This window comes from Phocoena sinus, chromosome 20 (assembly GCF_008692025.1).
Source record: "Phocoena sinus isolate mPhoSin1 chromosome 20, mPhoSin1.pri, whole genome shotgun sequence".
Lineage (NCBI taxonomy): Eukaryota > Metazoa > Chordata > Mammalia > Artiodactyla > Phocoenidae > Phocoena > Phocoena sinus.
In genome coordinates, this window is record NC_045782.1 from 56,725,539 (window position 1) to 56,749,745 (window position 24,207).

The following is a 24,207-nucleotide window of genomic DNA, read 5'->3' on the forward strand; positions in this document are numbered from 1 at the left end:
ATGTAGCATCTTAAAACAATGTACATTAATCAACTCACAGTTTCTCTAGGTCAGAAATCTGAGCATAGCTTAGCTGTGTGCTTTTAAAATTAATGAGCAAACGGAGAAAAAAAGGGCAATTTGGAGGAAGCGGAGACTATAGAAGGAAATACCAACTACGAAAGATACAATTAATACAGCACCGTGAAAAGAAACAGGATATTATAAAAGAGTCAGAGGGTGAGACTACATCAGGAACAATCGGCTTTATCCCAGGAATTCAACTTCAGAGAATCGTGAGAATTGCTAGGAAACAGAAATCGCAAAACTGTCAATCGACGCAGATTAACGTTTGGTTTAGAAAATTCCGAAGTTTTCCAATCAGAATAAACAAGAGAGCTCCGCAGAGCTCAAAACTAACGTGCAAAATGAACCCTGCTCCTCCAGGCCAGCAACAATTAATTCGAAAATGTTAAAAAATAGATCCTATCACGTTTGTAACGGAAACTCTGTGCTACGCAGAAACGCAGCTTGCAAAAGGCACGGAAGACTTTGAGGGCAAAACATGTGACTTTTCTTGAAAGACATAAAAGTGACCCAAATACACGAGTTTCATCACGTTGCGGGGAGGGCGGGATTCACGGTGAAACAGAAGTGAATTCTCTTAAACGTCAGCTGTGAGGGCCAACAGCCGCTAGGGTGTGGGGGGGGGAAGGTCACGGGGAGGACGTGACCTCTGGTTGACCCGCGAGCTGCCCCGCCCCTCCCCCACCCTAGAGGGTGCCTTCTGTCCGCGGGCCCCACCCGGCGGGACTCCCAAGGGTGCGGCCCTGCGAGCGAACAGAACGCGTGGTGAGGCCGTGAGGACGCGACTGAGACCCCTGCCCAGGCCTGGAAGACTCTGGCGGCAGAGGCCCCGCCCCTTGCCCCTTCCCCGCTCCGTGCGTGCCTGCCCCGCGCTCTGGTGATTCTCGAATATTCCAGACCCTCGACCAGCAAAAGGTTACGACTCCCCCCCAGAGGCTCAGCGGCTGGCTGGCACGTTTCAGCAGTCAAGTGCTTTCGGCTGAGATTGGGCCTCTGACTCGGGGGAGGACGGATGGGCCGATCGTCTCTGGGCGTTTCCGTGAAGCCAAGATGGAGGGTGCTGAGCTGCCCCTCCCCCGGGGGCTTGGGTTTGCAGGGGAGACGGTAGGTGCCCCTGCTGGGAGCAAAGCGTCAGACCTCGGGCCCAGGACCCAGAGGGAGGAAGAAGGCTAAGGAGACGATTGAGAAAAGAGAGCTGGGAAAGGGGGCCTCCTGCACGGTTGGTGGGGCTGCAGACGGGTGCAGCCGCTGTGGACACCAGCGTGGAGGCCCTTAGAACCTAAAGACAGAGCCGCCACGTGATCGTGCAGTGCCACTCCCGGGCGTACCTCTGGAGAAGACTCTAATTCGAAAAGATGCGCGCACCCCAGTGTTCATGGCGAGCGGTCCTGTTCACAGTAGCCAAGACGTGGAAGCCGCCTAAGTGTCCATGGACAGAGGACTGGATCAAGAAGGTGTGCATACATGCGGCGGAATAGTGCTCAGCCATAAAGAAAAATGAAATATTGCCATTGGCAGCAACATGGGTGGACCTAGAGAATATATACTTAGTGCAGCAAGTCAGAGAAAGACAAATGTTATCTGATGTCACCTACATGTGGAATCTAAAAATTAACACAAATGAATCTATATACAAAACAGAAACAGACTCACAGGTGTAGAAAACAAACTTATGATTACCGAAGGGAGAAGGCGGGGGGAGAGGGATAAATTAGGAGTATGAGCTGTTGGTTGGTTTGTTTGGATGAGTGGTTTGTGGGCTCTTAGTTCCCCATCCAGGATGGAACCCAGGCCCTCGGCAGTGAAAGTGCCAAGTCCCAGCCACTGGGCTGCCAGGGAACTCCCAGCAGTACGGGATTAACAGGTACACATTGCTATTTGTAAACTAGATAAGCAACAAGAATTTACTGTAGAGCACAGGGAACTATATTCAATATCTTGTAATAACCTATAATGGAAAAGAATCAGAAAAAATATATATATATAAAATGGAATCACTTTGCTGTACATCTGAAACTGACACAATATTGTAAATCAACTATACTTCAACTAAAAAAAGAAATATAAAAAAATTAGATATCTGAGACGTGTACTGAGGGGGGCTGGGTTAACGTCACGTAGCATGGTCACGCGTAAATCCAAGTGTGGAGGATGTAAGCATTGTGACCTGTAGCAGTGCTTCACCGTCATCAATGCACAGAGGCCTGGAACAGGAAAGGTTGGCTCCTGTTATAAACGTGGAACAGAGGCCTGTGGCCTTTTTGTCACCTGTCCAAGGTACATAGCCGGCGAGCGACAGCTTGGAATGTAGGCCTCAGACTCCTAACCCTGTAACCGCTTCACTGCACCATGTTGGAGATTACAATCCTTAAAGTTACAGAAGTAGAAAAATTATCCTTTCAGCTTAGTTACTAAGAAAGTGTGTGTGTATTATGATATCATTTTAGTTGTTTTTTCCACCCGGTAAAATAAATGTTGTCAATAATGTCTGGGGTTGGAGCTAGGTTAAATATTTGGTGTTTTCCTGTTCGTGGACTTTTACTTCAAGCAACGAGTGGGAAAACAAGAAGAGAAATGTGACTCACAGCAGGGAGGCAGTGCAATTAAAGTCAAAGAAAACATTTATTTCCATATTCTTTTTTTTTTTTTTTGCGGTACGCGGGCCTCTCACCGCCGCGGCCTCTCCCGTTGCGGAGCACAGGCTCCGGACGCGCAGGCTCGGCGGCCATGGCTCACGGGCCCAGCCGCTCCGCGGCATGTAGGGATCTTCCCGGACCAGGGCACGAACTCGCGTCCCCTGCATTGGCAGGCGGACTCTCAACCACTGAGCCACCAGGGAAGCCCTATCTCCATATTCTTAATGAAAATGGTGATCACCTGAAGAGTCTCTGAGTGCTTCACCCTCTCTCCTTCACTTTCATGAGTGGTTATTAACTTGTGTACACATCCCAAGAAATGTATGGATTACAGTTAAAATCGTGTAAGCAGATTTTCAGGGTTGATAAACAGGGGTTATTTAAATTCTGAGAACGTCCAGCATCTGTAGCTAAAAAAAAAAATATTCTGCCCATCTAGTCTAAACTCTTAAGCTATTTAAATGAATGTTAGATACCGTTTTTTTTAGCATAATTTTCACAGTGGTAGTTAAGCGTGAGTGGGTTTGGAGTCCAGACACTGCTCTGGACTCACATATTGGCTCTGCCTCTATTTGAGCATCTGCAAATTACTTCGACTTTCAGTCTTGCATTTCGAATCTGTGAACTGTGTACAAATATAGTACCAACTTCACAGCTTTGCTTTGAGGGTAAATAAAATAATTCATTTTAAACCCTTAGCATACCTTCTAGCACATAGGAATCAGCCAGTACAAAGAACCACTTCACTGAAGTGCAGTGAAGTCTTCGGTAAAGTTTTCTCGTGTAAATGACTGTGATTTCTGCGATCCTCACTTTCTTTCTCAGTTCAACGTCCTTTCCTTTGAATCTGCTCTTTCTTGTTGTGGCTGTTGAATTTTTAATCATTCAAAGTTAACATAGACTTACTCAGAACTGGGGGTTTTGTTTCTCCCTTTTTGAATCTGATCACTTTTTTGCATATGCCAGAAAGGTAGAGTAATAAACAAATACCACGTGACACACACTTAAGGACCAATCCACAGCTGCATCCTTCCTGTGGCACAATTGGACTAGAAGAAAGACCTGGGAAGAAAACAACTCACCAAGTAAAGAATGTGTTTGGCAGGCTTGTTACACACAGACCATGGCCTGTTTTCAGAAGCCAAACTGAATGAAAACAGCTTTAAAAGAGGCAAGCATTTGTGAAAAAGTCCTTGAAGGATTCTTAACTGTTCTTCTGGACAAAAAGAAACCAGTGAATCAAAGGTGCTTCTCAGGTCCTCACTCCTATTTTCCTGACAGTAAGTCAAACTTGTTGTTTTTACCTTTTACTCTGTATAAGGTAATTAAGGCACAAAGGACACAGCCAGAGCCAAGCATCTTGACTGACATTGTTAAATTATTATATTGTTCTGATACTTCTAAATTATTCTGTATTTTATATTGTAGACCTAAGGAGTGATTTAATTTTTTAAACTCAGTAAAATCGTATTTTAGCATGATAGTAAAATGGAAGATAGACTCAGAAGTGTGTGTAAATATAATTAATATTGTTGAGTGTCAGATTGACACTTCTCAGGTTGGCCGTCTGAGAATTTGCAGAGTTCAACTTCTTGGGAATGTGTGTGCGTTAGGACAAGTTGCTTCTCCCTGTGGGTTCTTTTTCATGAAGATGGGGGTTTTTCCTTAGACACGTTCTCACGTTAGAATTTAGAGATGATTTGGTATTTGGTGGCTTTAGCTTTTTATCAAAAAAAAAAAAAAAAAAAAGGAAATCCAGCAAGTTCTCTAAATGTTGTAATTTGCTTATAACATCAACATTTATTCGAATGCGTTTAAGTCACCAGAGCTGTGATACCAAATGATCATCTCCGGAATTTTAAATTGAAAACACAGAAGGATTCCCTGTTACCCATCATGATTCTACATGTATCATATACTCCAATCATACTAGCTAACCAATGTTTCTGGTTTTCATCTGTATGTATCTGACATACTTACTTCTTCAAGGGAGACCCATGAGTTTAAAGAGGAGAAATGAGTTCTTTGGGATTCTAGGAATGACTGTAAAATGATTCAGCTTTCCTTCACTCAGTGGTTTCCTAGATGTCATCAAATAAGCACACAAGAGCGACCCTTTCGAAGTGCAGACTGCTGCTTGTGGGCAAATCTCTGACGGACAGAAAACTGGAGACGGTTTTACTTCTGTTATAACTTTTTTAAAAAAAAACGAAGTCAAGGGCAAAGTCTGTTTTGGATTCTAAACATTACTAACATCTTATTCTCCGATTTACTTTATTTATTTATTTAAAAATTTTTACTGGAGTATAGCTGCTTTACGATGTTGTGTTAGTTATTTACTCTAGGTTGTTGTAATGTCAAGATGTGGCAGAAAACTTTACTTTTGAGACAAGACACACCATAGCCCTCATCTAGCTCATAACCAAAGCCTGGAGAGAAAGGCCCACAGGCAGGATATTTTACATTCATTAATATTTTATACTCTTTAAAAACTAGTGAATGTGTGTTACTATAATGTCAAATAAGGCATTCAACGAGGGCATCCGGGAGCATGTTTTCAAAGTGTTCAGAAGCTATTTTTGGTAACTGGATTTATTTTTTATTTTTATTTTTTTGCTCTTTTTCTTGCCTGGTTGTTGCTGTGTGATAGTTACTGTCTCTTCTCTTGATGAACAGGACAAAATGATTAACAAAGAGAGGCACGTGTGTCAACAAACTCAGGCCCTTCTGTCTAAGAATTTTCTTAAAAAATGGAGAATGAAAAAAGAGAGCTTATTGGTACGGTTCACGATATATATTTTACCATATTTAGTGAATGAGAATCCATTATTTCATAGTATGCCGTTTTTAGTGCTTTTTGACGTTCACGCGTTCTACGGGCTAGTTGATTTGGGGCTGTAAACATAATATTTTGCAAATGTTGCAGAGTAGGGTAATATTTATGTCAAAAGGTAAAATTAACTAATGGGCTCATATGTCAGTTCCTGAAAAACAAAGGAAGTAACATTTTATTGAATAGAGCTAGCCGTTCTCCAAATAAGTCATCCACTTGAATCTGTGGAGTGATTCAGACTTACCCCGGGCAAACTTCAGTAGTAGGAAAAAAAAGAAATTTAAAAAAGCCAGGCAAAATGAAATAGATTTTAATGGTTGAATCATAGCACTCTACTGGGGACATTTTGATAAGATTCTGTTAATTGGTAGGGCTGGGGGGAAAAAAATTACGAGCAACAGTAGAGAACTTTGGGGGGATTTGTTGTGAAGACTATACTTTTACAAACATAAGAGTGGTTTCAGGATCCAGATCACTGATTGTCAGCATCTTTGCGCGCTCTTTAGTTTCTAGTATAAGGACGTGCACATCAGCACAAAGAGGTTTGCTGTATGTTCCCATGAGGTCTATCTGGGGCCACCTTGGCCACAAAGAGGCTGTGTTCTGTTGAAAAAGAGCCAATAACATTTCTTTTTTCTATTAAAAAATTTTTTTTATTTTTAAAAATATTTTTTTAAATTTTATACTGAAGTATAGTTGACTTACAATGTTGTGTCAGTTTCAGGTGTACAGCAAAGTGATTCAGTTATACGTAGACATATATTTATTCTTTTTCAAATTCTTTTCCCATTTAGGTTGCCAATAACATTTGGATGGGAGCTAGCAGAGTTCACGCCATCCTTAGCTCCTAAAGCAATTCACTTCTAATATTTTAGTGGCTGTGTTGATAAAGGGTACACTTACAGGGATCACCCAACGTAACCTTTAAAAAAACTTATTAATAATGTTTAAAATCTCAAAATGCAGAAATGCTAGTCCAATGAACTCACATCCTATCCTTCACCCACCTGCTAACATCCTGCCGTGTTGGCTTCCTCTCCCCATCTCCCCTCAACTCCCCTCTTAAAATATATGACACTGGACTGCTAAAGCCTTCAGCTGGCATCTACGAAAATTAAGGGCATATTCTCCTTCGTGACCGCTAGTACACTTTATAAAGTTAGCAATAATTGCATAGCATCATCGAATTCCGTATCCAAATTCAGTTTCCTAAAATTGCCCCCAAACGTCTCTTAAAGTTGGTTTGTTCAAGCGAGGCACCAACCAGACCAAAACTGTTCTCTTGTTGAATACCCACGTTCTGTATTTACCTGATCGCTTCTGCATTCTGTGATTGAAGTCACTCCTTTCCCATCTACGTCTTTTTTATTTATTTTTTATTAAAGCAATTTTTTTTAATTGAGGTATAGTTGATTTACAACCACCTACATTTCTTGCAAACAGAATTTAGATCAAAAAACTGGATTTTGACTTCAGGTTAAACCCTTTGGACAAGAATATCTCCTATGGGATGCTATGTAATTATATTCCATCAATATGAGGGCATACAATCAGCAGTGGTTCTACTATTAGGGGAGCTGTATTTCTAGATTAAGATCAATAGACATTTTTGATATTATCTCAAAGTTGTATGTTTTTTGAAATGGTGTTTTCTTTAAAGGATAGATAGTAACTGGGAAAGGAAGGAAATTGGAGGGTGAAATGACACCATGCTCAGTGACAATACTTTCTGTCTTAAAATGTGTTTGCCTGTTTCTCACTGCTCTGGACCACACGGTAACTTAGCTCATTTTTCTTCTTTCATGTGCTGGAGGAGCGGACCACAGTGCTGCTTCTGGGGCTCTCTTTGTGCTTCTTTTCGGCGCTCTTCAAAGCTACTCATTTTCATGAACAGCCTCTTCAAGTCCTGGGACGCGTGGATACGTTTAATGACTTTGATCTGGCGGTGGTGGCCTACACGGAGGCTAATGGATGAGATGGCTTTGGCTTCCTTTATGAAAGGCGAGTTGTCCAGTGACCCGCAGTTTCACTATCATGCAACGTCTTCGTGTTTAAATTGAAGTTTGTTTTGCAAATTGAGTTTATTTACCCAGCCTGTGGGTTAGTGGTTTTCGACTGGCTGCAGGATCCTCATTTCATATGCGGTGGAGGGGTTGCTGTGGACCTGCAAGTAAGGGCGCCTCTCCAAGGGAAATAGATTTAACGGGGGGCTTTTTAAAGAGCATCCACACCTCCCACCCTCTCGTCCTGGAAATCTGTGGTGTCGTGAGTCATTATCATTGTGTGTATGTTGCAGGCTCCAAGAAGTAAGGTTGGAGCAGGAAAACAAGGTTGGACCCTATGCTAGATGACTGCACCCTTTACCCCTGGCCACTTTGCCCCGTTTTTTTTTTCTTCATTGCAGCTTCTGGAACCCTGACTTACGCACGCCTCGCTTACCCACGCTGGGCACGGGCTCTCCTGCCCAGTGTGGATTCTGCCCAGACCTGGCGCTCCGTGCATCCTCCGTGTGGTCCCTGACCTCATCTCTTTGTAACTCCGGAAGCATTTACACGAGCCTCGGAGACTAGTCCTTGCTGCACGCAGCAAGCCATCTGTGCTTCCAGCCCCGAGTCTCAGGGCTCATCGGACTCTCTCCTTTTCTTATAGAAACACCCAATGCCAGCTACCAGGCCAGCCCGGCCTGGTCACAGCGCCTCTTTCACTGTCTCGGTCTGTATCCTTCTAACTCTTGCTCTTCTGACCTTGACAGGATTTGTACAACCTCTAGAGAAAAATCAGTGAAATTTGCATTGGCCTCATAAAAGTTTCACGGCCTTTTACTCTATGTTGGGAAGGCTGAGTAGTTTTGAAAGATGCAGCCGCCCTATGAAAATGAGTATCTGTTTCTTCTTCACGTAGACATCATCCTGCCTGGGACTTAAACACTGTGCTAAAAGGAATAAAAGTGTTAGGACATAAAACATGCAAAAATAAAAAAGTATTAAAAAGGAGGCCATAAATTGGACTTCGTAAATTATTAGCGGACTTATTAACCACCTGTTGGGCGGATTGCTTCTGCAGATTGTAAACTCATTCATTATAAATGTTGTGTGAGCTTAATTCTTTAGTTAGTGTCCTTGACTCCAAAAACTCTCTGTGGGCTCTAACTTTACTTCTGATTTTTGTACTCTGGTTCTTTGCATGCAGTTTATTTCTACTGGCATGCTATTTTCACATGAGAGAAATCCGTTTCTAATCTTGGCAGGGAAAAACCCCACCAAATTCTCAAGTATTTTTATTGGTTATTTAAAATACTTTTTCTTTCTAATTTTAAAATTATTTTAATTACCAAAGTAATAGCCAGCCTAAAAAAGTTAAGCGATATAAACTTGTATGAAGCAAACAATGAGAGCTTTTGCCCTCATCCTAGCCACCATTTCCCTCCCTATAAATTTGTGTGTATCTTTTCTGGACAGTATGCACACAAGCATACATATGGTCACATATATAGACATATATTACTCTATACACATAGGCACACTAACTCAGTTTTTATTTACTTAAATGGGGATTACGATTACGCTAAAAAATATGTTGCCAGTTGGTTTTTTAAAAACAATACAGTTGACCCTTGAACCACAGGGGGTTTAGGGGAGCCCACCCTCCAGGAAGTCGAAAATCCAAGCAATTTATAGTCGGCCCCCTGTATCTGTGTTTCCTGAGCATCTGAGGTTCCTCCACCCACCGTTCTGCCTCCTCAGATTCAACCGATTCCTGGGTAGTGTAGTAATGCAGTTACTTTTGAAAAAAATGCACATATAAGGGGACCCGTGCAGCTGAAACCTCCACTGTTGAGGGTCAGTGGTGTATCATTCACATCTTCTCACGTATTCACACTGAACTTAAAACAACAGGAAAGACTTTCAGCCCTTAACTTAGAGGCACCTCTCTGGGATAGTATATAACACCAATAATTTTATGGGAACCCTAAGCGATTGCAACTTGGTTTTGTGTCCTCTAGTAATAAGTTTATATGATTAATTATATTTTTTTACACATGGCAGGAAGAACAATCGTTGGGACTCCTGATGAAGAAACCATGGACATAGTACTCGCAAAAAACTACTCTGAAATGGTGGGAATCGTGTTTAATGATACTCGCTCATATTGGCTGAAGTTTAGCTGGGGACATAGAATCCCAGTTATGAGAGAACACTTTGAATACTCAGGTAACTACGTGAGAATTGATTCCAATCTTTTTTGCTACTTCATCGAATCCCCTATTGGGAATGACTGATAGAAAAATTAATAAAATCAAGAAAGGAAGTAATATACGTTTTGCTCCTGAACTTACTGGTAAGTTTTTGTCACAGAATGAGTCTCACTACTGTGGCAACCATTTAATAATATTCTTCTTTCTTCCAGGTTTGCAGAGTGCTTTAGAAATGCTCTAGATTGTGTAACCATGGATTTGGAGCAGACATTTAGATGTTTCACTTCAGAGCCAAAGTTAGTGTTTTAATTCCATTCATTGATTCCAGTGCATAATGATGGGGATGTCTTTCTTCGTCTTTAAAGAACATTGGTGGGCTATGCGTGATGAAACTTTTCGTTCCTTGACAACACACTGGCAAAGAGGGTTTGTGGCTTTTCAGACCACAATTAATGCTGCAATTATAGAAGTAACTGCCTATTTTAAATCTTCTGTATCCTTTCCCTCACTTGTCGTCTCTCCCTCCTCTTCCACCCTCTACCCCTACACTCTTAGGAGATGATGCTTTGCCTCTCATTCTCAGAGGAAATAGAACCTGTAGGATGGGAACACTCCCCAACTTCCCAACACAAACCCTGACAAACTATGGCCGTACTCCTCTCTACACCCACCCTTTTCCTCAGTTCAAAGGCTGGAAACATTATCCCTTCAACACTATCAGGAAAGTTGCACAACGGATTTTCCCTTCTGTGTCATCTTTCTTCAACTTCCCCCTTTCAACTAGATACTTCTCTTCAGTATTTAAAATGATCAGTTTCTTCCCTTATTACCAAAACCTTCTCTCATCCATGTTTCCTCCTCAAGCAAATACTCTCCTTTCCTGTAACGTCTCCACTTCTTGGAAGGATTGCCTTCACTTAAGGCTCGACTCAACTCATTATAATTTCTATTCCCACCACACCACCAAAATGAATTTTTCTGAGGCCAGTAACAACCCTCACGTCAATCAACAATTTTCCTTCCTTATCTTACTTGATCTTTTAACTAAACATCAGCATTCACCTGGCTTTCTTTCACTTTTCTAGCCATTCCTTCTCAGTCTTCTCGCAATCTTATCCATCATTACACTCCCGCCTCTTTCAATCTGTAGTTCCACAAGGTTCTATCCAACGCATATTTCTCCACCCTATATACTTTCTCTACACAATGTCATCCATTTACATAAATTTAATTACAGTTTACATGCTGGTAACTCCAAGAACCCTGCTTCAACTTGCTGACCAGCAGAATTTTCCTGTAAAGGACCAGATAGCAAATATTCTAGGCTCTGGGGGCCAGTCTCTGTTGCAAATACTCAGCTCTGCTGTTGTAATGTGAAAGCAGCCATAAACCAATGTGCGTGCCTGGTTCCAATAAAACTTTATTTGCAAACACGGGTGGCGGACGAGGTTTGTTCTACTGTAGTCCCAAGTAGCTGACTGTTTACTTTGATGCCCCATGAGCAATTCAAACTAGTATGTTCCAAACTGAATGTGGGTGCTTTTCTCTAAATGTGACTGAGTCTTTAAATTTTTTTTCTCTATCTCAGTGAATGCCAAAGCCATGCACTCAACTGGGGAATTATCAGAGATCACTTCCTCTGCTTCACCCACCACATCCCGTCTCTCATCCAGCCCTGTTAATTCTAAGCTCAAAGCTCCATACTTCTCTTCATCTCTGCCACCAGCACTTGTCCAAGACATTAGCGTCTCTTGCCTGAACTGTGAGAGTGGTTTATTCCTCCAGCCTCATCTATCTGTCTAACACATCATATTTTTAAAAATTTTTTAAACATTTAAAATTAATTTTTTATTGGAGTATAGTTACTTGACAATGTTGTGTTACTTTCTGCTATACAGCAAAGTGAATCGGTTATATGTATACATATATTCCCTCTTTTGTGGATTTCCTTCCCATTTAGGGAAGCACTGAGCACTGAGTAGAGTTCCCTGTGCTATATACAGTAGGTTCTCGTTCGTTATCTATTTTATATATAGTAGTGGATATATGTCAATCCCAAGCTCCCAGTTTGTCCCACCTCTCCCTCCCCCCTTGGTAACCATAAGTTTGTCCTCTACATCTGTGACTCTATTTCTGCTTTGCAAATAAGTTCATCTGTACCATTTTTCTAGATTCCACATGTAAGCAATATTATATGATATTTGTTTTTCTCTTTCTGACTTACTTCACTGTGTATGACTATCTCTAGGTCCATCCACATCTCTGCAAATGTCACCATTTCATTCCTTTTTATGAATCTCACCATATTTTTAAAAAGCTGATAGAAATATGTAAATGCTTCTATATGAAAATGGAAAGAAACAAAATATGGTTTTCTTGTGTATTTCTTCTACAGTTAACATAATGCATTTGTTTGTTAACAACCCAATTTAGGTCACAACAAATCGTTCTGTGATGGAAGAGTTGACATCAGTTATTGGAATAAATATGAGGACACCCCCTTTCATTTCTAAGGAAGAAACTACAAATGAATGGTTTATTTTTATTTGTGTAGTTTATTTCTCCCCTTTTGTATACATCATTAAACATTACAAAGGAATGAAAAAAATTTAAGATGACCGTGACGGGTCTCCCAGAGTCGGCCTTCTGGTAAGTTACCTGTGTATGACACATTAATACATGGGGAAACTCATTAGGTTATAAAGAAATGAGACGCATTCACGAGTTGTTTTTGCATGTGTTCAATTTAATGACCTCACTTGTTTACGATTTTATTTTTTTAATTAATTTAGTTATTTATCAGTTTATTTTGGCTGCACTGCGTGGCACGTGGGATCTTAGTTCCCTGACCGGGGATCGAACCCGTGCCCCCTGTGGTGGAGGCGTGGAGTCGCAACCACCGGACCGCCCCCTGTGTTAGATTTTAGCAGCAGTAGAAAATAAGTGAGGTTTGTGCTTATGCTTCCCTGAGTTGAAGAAAAAAAAAATGTGATGCATGTATCAGTTAGCGGCATAAAGTTTTCCTGGTACAGAACTGTCCAAGGTAGCAGGGTTTGCACTGGCTAGAGATTTTTAAAATTCAGTTAATATTGCATTAGTTACTGGGGAGGGTGTTTGCATAAATATGCTCTTTATCCCTCTTTCTCTTCAAAGGCAGGAAATAGAGATTTTAAAAATAAGTGATATTGGGGCTTCCCTGGTGGCGCAGTGGTTGAGAGTCCGCCTGCCGATGCAGGGGACGCGGGTTCGTCCCCCGGTCCGGGAAGATCCCACGTGCCGCGGAGCGGCCAGGCCCGTGAGCCATGGCCGCTGAGCCTGCGCGTCCGGAGCCTGTGCTCCGCAACGGGAGAGAGGCCACAGCAGTGAGAGGCCTGCGTACCGCAAAAAAAAAAGCTCCCAGAATGTACATAAACTTCAAGAAAAGTTATCCCATCACCTAAAAGTATTCCTTCCAATGGAACAATAATTATTGCCACCATTTTCTAAATTATTTTTATTGAAGTATAGTTGATTTACAATGTTGTGCTAATTTCTGCTGTATAGCAAAGTGACTCAGTTACACACATATGTACATTATTTTTAAATGTTCTTTCCCATTATGGTTTATCCCAGGAGATTGGATGTAGTTCCCTGTGTTATATAGTAGGACCTTGTTCTCCATTCTAAATGTAATAGTTTGCATCTACCGACCCCAAACTCCCAGTCCATCCCTCTCCCTGCCCCCCTCCCTTGGCAACTACAAGTCTGTTCTCTATGTCTTTGGGTCTGTTTCTGTTTCATAGATAAGTTCATTTGTGTCATATTTTAAAGCATATTTTATTTAATTTATTTTTTATTATTTTTAAATTTTATTTATTTCTTTCTTTTTATTTTTAGCCGTGTCAGGTCTTAGTTGTGACATGCGGGCTCTTCATTGCAGCGCACGGGCTTCTCTCTAGTTGTGGCGTGCAGGCTCAGTAGGTGCGGTGCATGGGCTTAGTTGCTCCGTGGCATATGGGATCTTAGTTCCCAGACCAGGGATCGAACCTGTGTCCCCTGCATTGGAAGGCGGATTCTCTACCACTGGACCACCAGGGAAGTCCCTGTGTCATATTTTAGATTCCACATATAAGTGATATCGAATGGTATTTGTCTTTCTCTGAGTTACTTCACTTAGGATGACAATCTCTAGGTCCATTCATGTTGCTGCAGATGGCATCATTTCATTCTTGTTACGGCTGAGTAATATTCCATTGTATGTATGTACCACACCTCCTTTATCCAGTCCTCTGTCAGTGGACATTTGGGTTGCTTCCATGTCTTGACTGCCATCATTTTTAAATTATTTCAGGCAATCAATTAAATTAGCATCATAAGGAAAGGGTACCTTAGGAGGTGATAAGTATGAAGAGAAAACAGGAGGCAGAGAAAGGGGGTTGAGAATGAAGAGCGGAGAGAGAGGGAATTGCCCTTTTAAATAGAGTGGTTAGAGCACCAAGTGAGATCTGGGCCAAGACTTGAAGATGGTGAGGAAATTAACCGCCAGCAGGACTCTTCCAGGCAGGAGAAGCAGGAGTGGGGGGAGGATGTTGTCATGGGACCATGCCGGGCATATGCAAGGAACAAAAGACACAGCTGGGGGGCTGCAATGGTGGCGCAATGGAGAGAAGCAGGAGCCACCGTCAGGGACGACGCAGGAGGAGGGGCGGCTGTAAGGGCTTCGACTTGGGCTTGGAGAGGGGAGGGGTGGAGAGTCACAGGAGAGTCTGAGCCCTAACTCAAGCTAGCACATGTTTTGAAAGGGACCCTCTCACTGTGGTGTGAGCAGTAAACTGTAAGTCTCAAGGGTGGAAAACTGGACTCCTTTGATATCCAAGCAAAAATAGTTTGAAACAGACAGTAACCAGAGACTCGGAAAATTGCCTGATATCGATGGGAGAGAAGAAAAGTATTCCCCACCCTATTCCCCGGCAAATTCTATCTTTATAGCCAACCTGTGGCAACATATGGACATGAACTGACCTCATCATCCTACTTTGACCTTCCCACCTTGAGCCAGATGAGCGCCCTTGAGAACTTCTTGCCTGTATGCCAGGGTCCAGGCAACTTATAAAATCCATAAAGTGTTCCTACATCCAGACAACCTCTCCAAGCTCTGCCTTCCACTCTTGACTTTGGACTCTGTCTTTTATTTCTCAGCTGCATTTCCCTTCTCATCCTTGTCCTTTGGGATCAATGACCAAGTTGGACTACCTGCCCCGCTTTCTATTTTGGTTTCTTCATAAGATATCCTGTTCCCTTCCCTTTCAACACACATACTGCGAGCCATCAGCAAATAGTGCTTTGCTCCCTGGCAACAAACAAAGGTAGGTATTTGGGTGAAAGGGACATGGATTTATTTGGAGAAGGAATAATAACAAAACTAAGATTCTCTTTCCCAATGTGCTGGTAGTAGACCAAACAAAGCCAGAGAGATTCCTGGAGCAGAGAAGGATATCCGAAGACTATAAACTGAGAGGGTGGGTTCCCAAAATTTGGGAACAACATATTACTTTTTAAAATTTTCTCCTGGGTCCCGGAAAAATGGTGGGTGAGGTGGAGTGCCCTAAGAGATGAAACTCCATCATCAGAAATCAAGTCAACGGAGAGCACCGTTAAGGCTAAGAATATGGAAATGTGGAAGAGAGAAAACATCTTCCAATGTTCTATAGCAACAACCCAAGTAAATGTTAAATTCTGTGTGCCTGTGTTTGGGACTCATCGTATTTTCAAGATATGGATGCAAAATATGAATACCCTCTGAGTCAGAGCAAAAGAAATTTCTACGTGTTACAGCTTCTAAACATGGCAGGATTTTAACTGAGTTCTTATACTGGCCAGTCTTGGTTCCTGATTCTAAGAAGTAATTAACCTTAATGCTAGGTATTGATGCTACAAAGTCCATTACCCCTACATGTAACATTAGTACAAGAAGTCTCAGGGCTGACAGCTTTATTTCACTTCTTGCCTCTGTAGCTAGTAGCTATTCTTCCCTAGTAAAGAGAGAACGAAAAGAAAGGTGCCTCTGACTCCATCCTGTTATTTACACCAACAAAAAAAGTTTCCTTTGAAACTTTCTTTAGAACACTGTGAAATGTCTGCAACTTTCCCAGAAAGCACATGAGATTCTGCTACCAATTTTTTCAAAACTGAAAACAATTTAACAAGAAAAATCCCTCAAAGCAACATTAAGATGTCATTTCAGGTCATTAATAAAATGCTGCTCTTTTCCCAGCTTGCATTACATTTTGGAATTGATGAAACACCTTTCTGTATTTTTTCCTTTTATTTGCCAAGCTAAATTTTCAAAGGGTGCCATCTTCTGGTTTGAGTTTTTAAATATCCATGGACTTCCACTTTGGGATGCTTCTAGAAGTTTACTATGCATTGTCCCTGCACTAATAGAGAAATATTTGCTTTCTACTTCCCGCCACCTGGGTGGCATCAAATGTCTCAAATCTTCCGAGAATCTGACCCAAGCTTCTTGACAAGCGCGGGAAATGCATTCCTACAGGATGAGCATTGCAAAAGTGTAATGCTTGCAGATTTGAAGGCGCTTTTAAGTGTCAACATTATGTCCTACAAATACAGCTCGTCTCCACACCAGGGACACTTTGCCCTGTAGTGCTCTTTCCTGCCAAAGGAATGAAGAGTCCACACACCGTGTATTTTCCAGCTCTCATACATATTCAAAATGGCATCAACCCTGGAATCTGAAGCTTATTCCAACACAATATACTGTAATTTCTCGTACTTATTTGAGTCGCTAAATCATTTATCATGTCACATTTTCTTTTGCAGCTTTTTTTTATGGAAGTACGTTTGGTTCACGATGTTGTGTTAATTTCTGCTGTACAGCAAAGTGACTCAGTTGTACATATATTTATACATCCTTTTTAAAATATTTTTTTCCATTACGGTTTATCACAGGATACTGAATATAGTTCTCTGTGCTCTACAGTAGGACCTTGGTGTTTATCCATTCCGTGTATAATAGCTCACATCTGCTAACCCAGCCTTCCACTCCATCCCTCCCCTAACCCCTCCTCCGTATCACGTCAAGTTTTAAAGTCCTGTCTTACTCTTCTGAGGGCAATGTACACTTAAATCCACACAAGAGTGTGCCAGATCTACCATGACAAAATAGTTTTATGTCAGAGTAACCCTCCCGATGACATAACCGTTACAAAACTTGAGGGAAATTATTCAAAAGCAATGGAGAACAACCCAAGCATGCAAAAACTGGATAGAATATAATCCTTGAAAAAAGGGGACACATGCTAGGCAAGCTCCATATGTATCCAGCTTTTCTCCTAAGGGAAATTTCCAATACTTACCAATTCTGGGAATAGAGCCTAAGTGGAAGGTAGCAGTCATACTGAATTCAGGAGACAGAGCCCAGAGTTCATGGCTTTCATAGCGGCTGGAAATTAATCCTAGAAAGGAGGGAACCACAAAATGTGAGCCCCAAGTTCTACACACAAATTTCCCTGGAATATTAATAGTTGGTGTATACCTGAACAGCTTCAGTGTAGACTGGAACTCCAAGAAATCTAGTGGAAGGGAGCAGAAGGGGGTGAAATTGCTCACAGAGATTTCAGAAGCTGCCTTATACTTGCAAAGTCTGCCAAGTTAGAGGGGTTTTCTGTTGAAAAACGGAAAGGCAAAACTTAAGTAGACAAGCCCTTACACAGCTCATGGTCAAGGGGGCACTGCTGGGTCTCTGTCTGCTGCCAAAAGAAAACTTAACCCATCTGGAAGGAAAACCAGAGCCCCTATAACTTATCATTCAGCCAATGGTAAAAAGGGAGTCAGTTGGCTATCAGCTAAGAGAGATAGCCAACAAGAGAACTGGAACCTCAAGAGTTTCAGATAACTGAAGTTGGCAGATGAGGACCTTAATGTCCACCCTGAACTGAAAAAGAAAAGAAAGAATAGACAAGCAAGAGGAATGGGTAAAGAAGATGTGGTGTATATGTAATGGAATATTACTCAGCCATAAAAAAGAATGCAATAACGCCATTTGAAGCAACATGGCTGGACCTAGATATTGTCATACTGAGTGAAGTAAGTCAGAGAAAGACAAATATCATATGATATCACTTATATGCGGAAACCAAAAAATAAATTGTACAAATGAACTTATTTACAAAACAGAAATAGAGTCACAGATGTAGAAAACAAACTTACGGGGATTTCCCTCGTGGTGCGGTGGTTAAGGCTCCGCGCTCCCAATGCAGGTGGCCTGGGCTCGATCCCTGGTCAGGGAACTAGATCCCGCATGCCGCAACTAAATAAATATTAAGAGGAAAACAATCTTATGGTTCCCGGGGGGAAGGGGGGAGGGGTAAATTGGGAGATTGGGACTGACGAATACACACTACTATATATAAAACAGATAACTAATAACGACCTACTGTATAGCACAGAGAATTCTACTCAGTACTCTGTAATGACCTATATGGGAAAAGAATCTAAAAAAGAGGGGCTCTACTTTGAGATTTACTCTTTTCCTTCCTCTTCTTTCTAGTTTGCGTGTGTTTATTTTTTCTACATTTAAGGGATTGCACGGGCTTCCAGGTTGCATGGTGGTAAGAATACTGGATTGTTCTGGGTAAATAATATGGAAAAACAGAGCGTAGGTGGGGATTCTGGAAACAACATGTGCTTGGGCCTCAGAAAGCTTTCCGTGCCCAAACCTCACAACGAGAACATCTAGTGCTACGTGCAGCTGTAGAAAGAGCTGCTTTCAAAGAATAGACAAAGCCCTGTTATATAAAGGGAAAACCATGGTTTTTGTCGTTACGGAGTTACAAGCACTCCCTCTCCTGTCAGCGTGTAGCATGTGCTCTCCTGGCTGCTCTGTACATCCGAGGAAAAAGTCCTCAATTTGAACGAAACAACGCTGCAGAATGAAGCTCGTCACTCACAGAAGTTTGCGTGATGTGAGCCCTAGGAAAGAATCCAGGACAGCCCAGGGGTAGTGACCCCCGTATTAAAATGGAATGTTTCACAGTGCTGGTGACTGCTGTAGTCCTGTGCTGTTTGGATGGCCAGGCCAGTCTGTCGCAACGTGGCCCGTTTCCTGGAGTGAGTCTCTAATTGTAAAGGCTTCAAATAATTCACTGTGCACGGAGTCCTAGCTCTGTGACGACTTGTTTGCAAAGCCCTGAAACTTCCCTTCCAACACAGCAGGATGGGCCCACAACTCCATGACCCTGATCCAAATTCACCCAAAGACGAGCGGCTTAGAATGGGCTTATTCACGTTTCTGCTTTTTTGTTGCATTTCCCCCTTCTTTTTCTTTTTTAAAGGCCAAGGAGCATTTTTACTCGCAAGACATCTCCAAGCACATAGCTGGCGTCTTCACTTTGGAGCTCCACACTGCAGACTTACAACGTTAGGCTGTCACACGGGAATCAGATAACCTGTCAGGTGAAGGTCCAGGCTCCCGCCTTCAGGTCCATCTGAGAGACTCGGGAACAAGGAACACGGAACGATTAGGGTGGTTGGTACATGTTTTAAACATATTCTTACTGGGATGCTCGGTACCCTTTGGCAGCCAGAATCCATAATGACCCACACTGCACTGGAGAAATACTCAGGAGAAAGAATTTCCACGTGAGGGAGAAAGCAGCTCTGGTGCATGGACATTTGCTGTCTTCTAAAAAATAAACCAACATTGCATGTGCTTAAATGTTATGCTCAAAGGAGGGAAAATTTGTTTTGTATTTTAATGTCAGTATTTTAATGTCTTGCTGTGAAAAGGCAATTGTGGAGGTTACTCATTCGCCTTCCTTTTTTTAAAATTTTAGAAAAAAAAACTTTTGATCTATCATTTATTCTTAAATTTAGTAATACCAGTTGGATTTCCTTTTTACTCCAGCCGTCACTGTGAGAAGCCCTGAGATAAGTCAAGATTACTGATGAAAAGCTTGGGGAATCTGAGGGTGTTACCTGATGTTTATGGTTTTGGTGAATAGTGGTAAAGATGCTGAACATGGCTTCCCCAGAGAGCATGATCTGCCCAGCAATGGCACTAGGTCCATGGAATAGCTGCCTGGTTTAAGTAAAATCTGATGGAGGAGGAAATATGAAATAGGGTGAACAGCCCAGGTCACAAATGAACCTACCCACAAAACAGAAGCGGACTCACAGACGTAGAGAACAGACTGGGGGTTGCCAAGGGGGAGGGGGTTGGGGGAGGGATGGAGTGGGAGTTTGGGGTTAGCAGGTGCAAACTATTATGTATAGAAGAGATAAACAACAAGGTCCTACCGTGTACCACAGGGAACTATATTCAATATCCTGTAATAAACCGTAATGGAAAAGAAAAAAATAAATAAAAATTTAAATTAAAAAGGAAGAATGAACAGTCCCGGGTTTCATCATACAATGTGCCCCAAGCCCAAGAATGCAGAAAAATTAACAAGATGTGTTAATTTTTTTTGTCAACTCTATTTTATGAGAGGAAAGACGATGGCAAAGAGTATGGTTAAAAATTTGGGGTTGGGCTTCCCTGGTGGTGCAGCGGTTGAGAGTCCGCCTGCCAATGCAGGGGACGCGGGTTCGTGCCCCGGTCCGGGAAGATCCCACGTGCCGCAGAGCGGCTGGTCCCGTGAGCCATGGCCGCTGAGCCTGCGCGTCCGGAGCCTGTGCTCCGCAACCGGAGAGGCCACAACACTGAGAGTCCCGCGTAATGCAAAAAAAAAAAAAAAAAAAAAGGCGGTTTTCCTTCAAGATTTATCACAGGGATAAATTTGTCCAGTGGTCTATGAGCCACAAAACAAAAGAGAAATACACAAGCCTCTGCTGTGTTTCTAATTACAAATGAAAGCCTTTTGTTGCCAACACTTATGGAAATAACAACAAAATTAGCCACTTACTATTATTTATAACACCGTGGCATAAGGTAAAAGCATTTTTACTTGCTTCTTATTTTCATTTGCATTTTGAGTGTTTCAACAGCCATATATTTAAGTTCTACATAGATGAAACTCTAGATGTTTTATTAAGTCTCTTTCTCTCTGCTCTTACCTTTTCTTCACCTTTTCTACCCTTTTCTACCCTTTCTTCTTCGAACTCTGTGTGAGAAAAAGATAAGCCATGTTTGTAAATTATAAAACACGCCAGATGGCTAGGCTTCCTTATCTGTTCTCTCACTCCCTCTGCCCCTCATTGTCTGGCCATTCCTGATCCATTCTTTCCTAATATTATTCGATGCCCGCCCCCCTCACATGACTCTTGGAGTGATATTAACATATTTGTTTTGAAATGAGGGAGAAAGGATAGAAAAAAAAAAGGGAAAAGCTGTTGACTTTCCTATAAACGTTTCCATAAAACATTTAGTATTTTCTTCGATGCCTCATCTGAGTCTCAAAAATAGCAATCACGGGTAACAAACGAAATTCCTTACTTATCGTATGAGGACCCCAGCAATGGCGCACGAGTCCACTTTCTTTGTACCTGGTCATTTTGCACATTTCTTCCAGCCTGGACATTTTAGGTAGATGGTTGGTATTATTTGCTGATTTCCTGCGGCTGTTGATACATTTTTAGACTTTAGAGATAAATCGCCAAAAGGTAGGACTTCCTCTCACCTCTAAATTACCCATTTTGCAGTGCAGAGTCCAGGCGCCCCTGTGCTATTATTGCATAAGCTGACGTCCCTGGCACATTTCGAGCCCTAGAAAATGTCACACGGGGAGTGGGAAACCTACCTCTGGCGGGGGTCACTCCAGGGAAGCTGACAGGGTGGGTGATCAACCAGCCAGGACTGCCCCAAACCAGATGTTCCCAGGACTTAGGACTTCACGTTTTGAAAGTGGAAAAGTCCCAGGCACACAGGACAAATCTGTCCTAACTCAGTCAACGGGGAGTGTCCCAGGGTCCCATTTCCGGTCATTTTCTCATCCTTGTCAGACATATTTCCACCTTTGAATATGAATTCTGCTAGTCATTTATCCTTTCCTTCCACAAGCGTTAAAATCCTCCGACCCGAACACAGGACTGAACTAGGATTCTGACTGAGATGGGTGGGGATGAGTGTCTCTACTTAACCAGCTGCTGTGTAGACCTCATTCCGTCAACTGTGGACGAAGCATCTCTTGCCAACGTTGTTGGCCCTCGTTGCTGTCTGAAAGGCAGGTTTTGAAAAGCTGGCTGTCGACCTGCGTTCCAGAGGGCCGACGCCATTGTTCAGTTCCCTGACATAAGAGGCATAACTTTCCATCTCAATTCTGCCATGAGCAGTGCAGCCTGCAGCCTCGAGCTGCCGGTAAGCCCTCATCCTGAAGGCAAGCTTTTGGGCGCCAGCCCAGCTTCCTTCCTTGGTGCCCCAGCACATGACCCACAGAAACAGCATATTTGACACAAAAGGGATGGGAGTGCAGCTGCCCCCCATCGCTCGTCTTTACTAAAGGTTCTCTCTTGAGGACCCTCTTTCATTCTCGGCTTTAATGAGGGGAGGGGACAAGAGAAGCTCCTCTCCACAAACCCTACATTGCTCACCTGGCCGATGACTGCATCCTTCTTCCTCTTCTTGAGAGAGGGGGTTCAGTGGTAGGGCTGGTTCTGCTGTCTGTTTGGACTCTTGGGGGCAGTTTAGGGTATTTACGGGTTCACTTTTTTTTTTTGCGGTACGCGGGCCTCTCACTGCTGTGGCCTCTCCTGTTGCGGAGCACAGGCTCCGGACGCGCAGGCTCAGCGGCCATGGCTCACGGACCCAGCCGCTCCGCGGCATGTGGGATCCTCCCGGACCGGGGCACGAACCCGCGTCCCCTGCATCGGCAGGCGGACTCTCAACCACTGCGCCACCAGGGAAGCCCCCTGTTCTGTTCTTTGAAGCCTTACTGAGGAGGGTGAGTCGTTGTACGTTTTGCAAATAAGAAAACTAAAGGTCAAAGAGGGAAAGTCGTTAGCTCATGAGTGCGTGAGCTTGAGATGAAGAGACGGCTGGCTGGTTCCAAAGTCTGGGATCCTTCGACTATGTGTTTTGAAAAAATAAAGGGGAGGGAAGGAGGGGAGAAGGAAGGAAGGAAGGAAGGAAGGAAGGAAGGAAGGAAGGAAGGAAGGAAGGAAAGGAGGGAAGGAAGGAGGGAAGGAAGGAAGGAAAGGAGGGAAGGAAGGAAGGAAGGAAGGATGGAAGGAAGGAAGGAAGGAAGGAAAGGAGGGAAAGAAGGAGGGAGGGAAGGAAAGGAAAAGAAAGAAAAGAAAAGAAAAAGCAAAGTCTGTATGCCTGTGTATTTTGCCCTGGCTTGGCTGATATAAGAATCCCAAAAGAACGTGGACTGGGCAAGGACCGTCACCCGCTGGCCACACACACTCTGCAGGAGGTGGTGGTAGATCTCCATCCCCGGGCAGGGCTGTGGAGGTCTCCGCCTCACGCACTGACATTCGTGGCCCGGGATGCATGAGAGCCATGAGATGGGTACCAGTGTCCCCTCTAGACACCTGGACATACTTCCATACACGGAGACGAAGCTTAACCCAGCCTAGCCTGCCCGCTCAGTCCTTCAGACGACTTTTAAGTTCCACAGGACCGTGCTCGCAAGCCGAGGTGGCCTTCACCTCCTCCAGCTTCCGTCCGGCTTGGTCTCCTGCCATCCGGGCACAGGCAGCTACTGAATGTTGGCAGGGACCTCTGCGCTTTTCCAGGGCGCTGCAGGGGAGCAGACGCGGGGCTGGGTCATCACCCGAGTCCTGCACAGATGAAGCTCAGCTGGTAGACCGTTCGTGGCTTATTGGAACAATTCCTTTTCTGTAGTTGTTTGATTGGTAAATACTTAATGGGGTTTCTGGTCACCAGTATTTGCTTACACAAGGCCAAACGTGGTCCTTTGTCAAGGGCAGAATAAAAGAAGAGAGCACTTTATAAACGAGAGAGTAAGTTGAACACCTAAGGAATTAGTGCTTAAGAGGTCAGGCCCTCACTTCAGACTCCCTGGCCCGCTCATTTCCTCCCTGGGCAATTGGGTCAAGTTCCCGTGGCGGCCCAGTCTCAGTTTCCTTGTGAGTCACAGATGATGAGGCCCTGCCTTCTAACTCAGTCACAGTGATTCATGAGATAAGGGCCGGAAAGCCTGTTGTTAAGCATGCATGTGGCCCCCAGTGAGCACTCAGTAGACGTCTCCAGAAGCCACCTTCACTACCCACTGCAAGAAGAATTCACTGGAGACGCCATTATCACGGACATGCCGCGAAGACGTCACGCTCACCGACTGCCTCGGATGGATTTTTTTCGTTGTCAGGTGCTTTTAATTCGTTTTGATGTCATCGAATAAATCTATTAGAGTTAAATGGAGGAAAATAGAGTCCGAAAAAGGGAGGAAAGCATTTCAGGCTGTATTTAATCAGGTGGACAAATTATAAACATTAAACTTGGCTGCACGCGGCTTGAGAGCAGTGAATTGTAGCACAGGGTCTAAAATTCCAAAGCATAAAAGAAACTTATACGAAGA

At 43.1% G+C, this 24,207-nt stretch overlaps 1 protein-coding gene across 1 annotated transcript; it reads left to right on the forward strand.

Annotated features, from left to right (window-relative positions):
- The first annotated feature begins 3,852 nt into the window (after positions 1-3,852).
- LOC116746222 (ATP-binding cassette sub-family A member 10-like) lies at positions 3,853-10,019 on the forward strand. The gene is made up of 3 exons (XM_032617518.1): positions 3,853-3,982; positions 9,582-9,746; positions 9,943-10,019. Exons 1-3 carry the CDS (start codon positions 3,853-3,855, stop codon positions 9,969-9,971), a joined length of 324 nt encoding a protein of 107 aa, XP_032473409.1. The 3' UTR covers positions 9,972-10,019.
- The last annotated feature ends 14,188 nt before the right edge of the window (positions 10,020-24,207 follow it).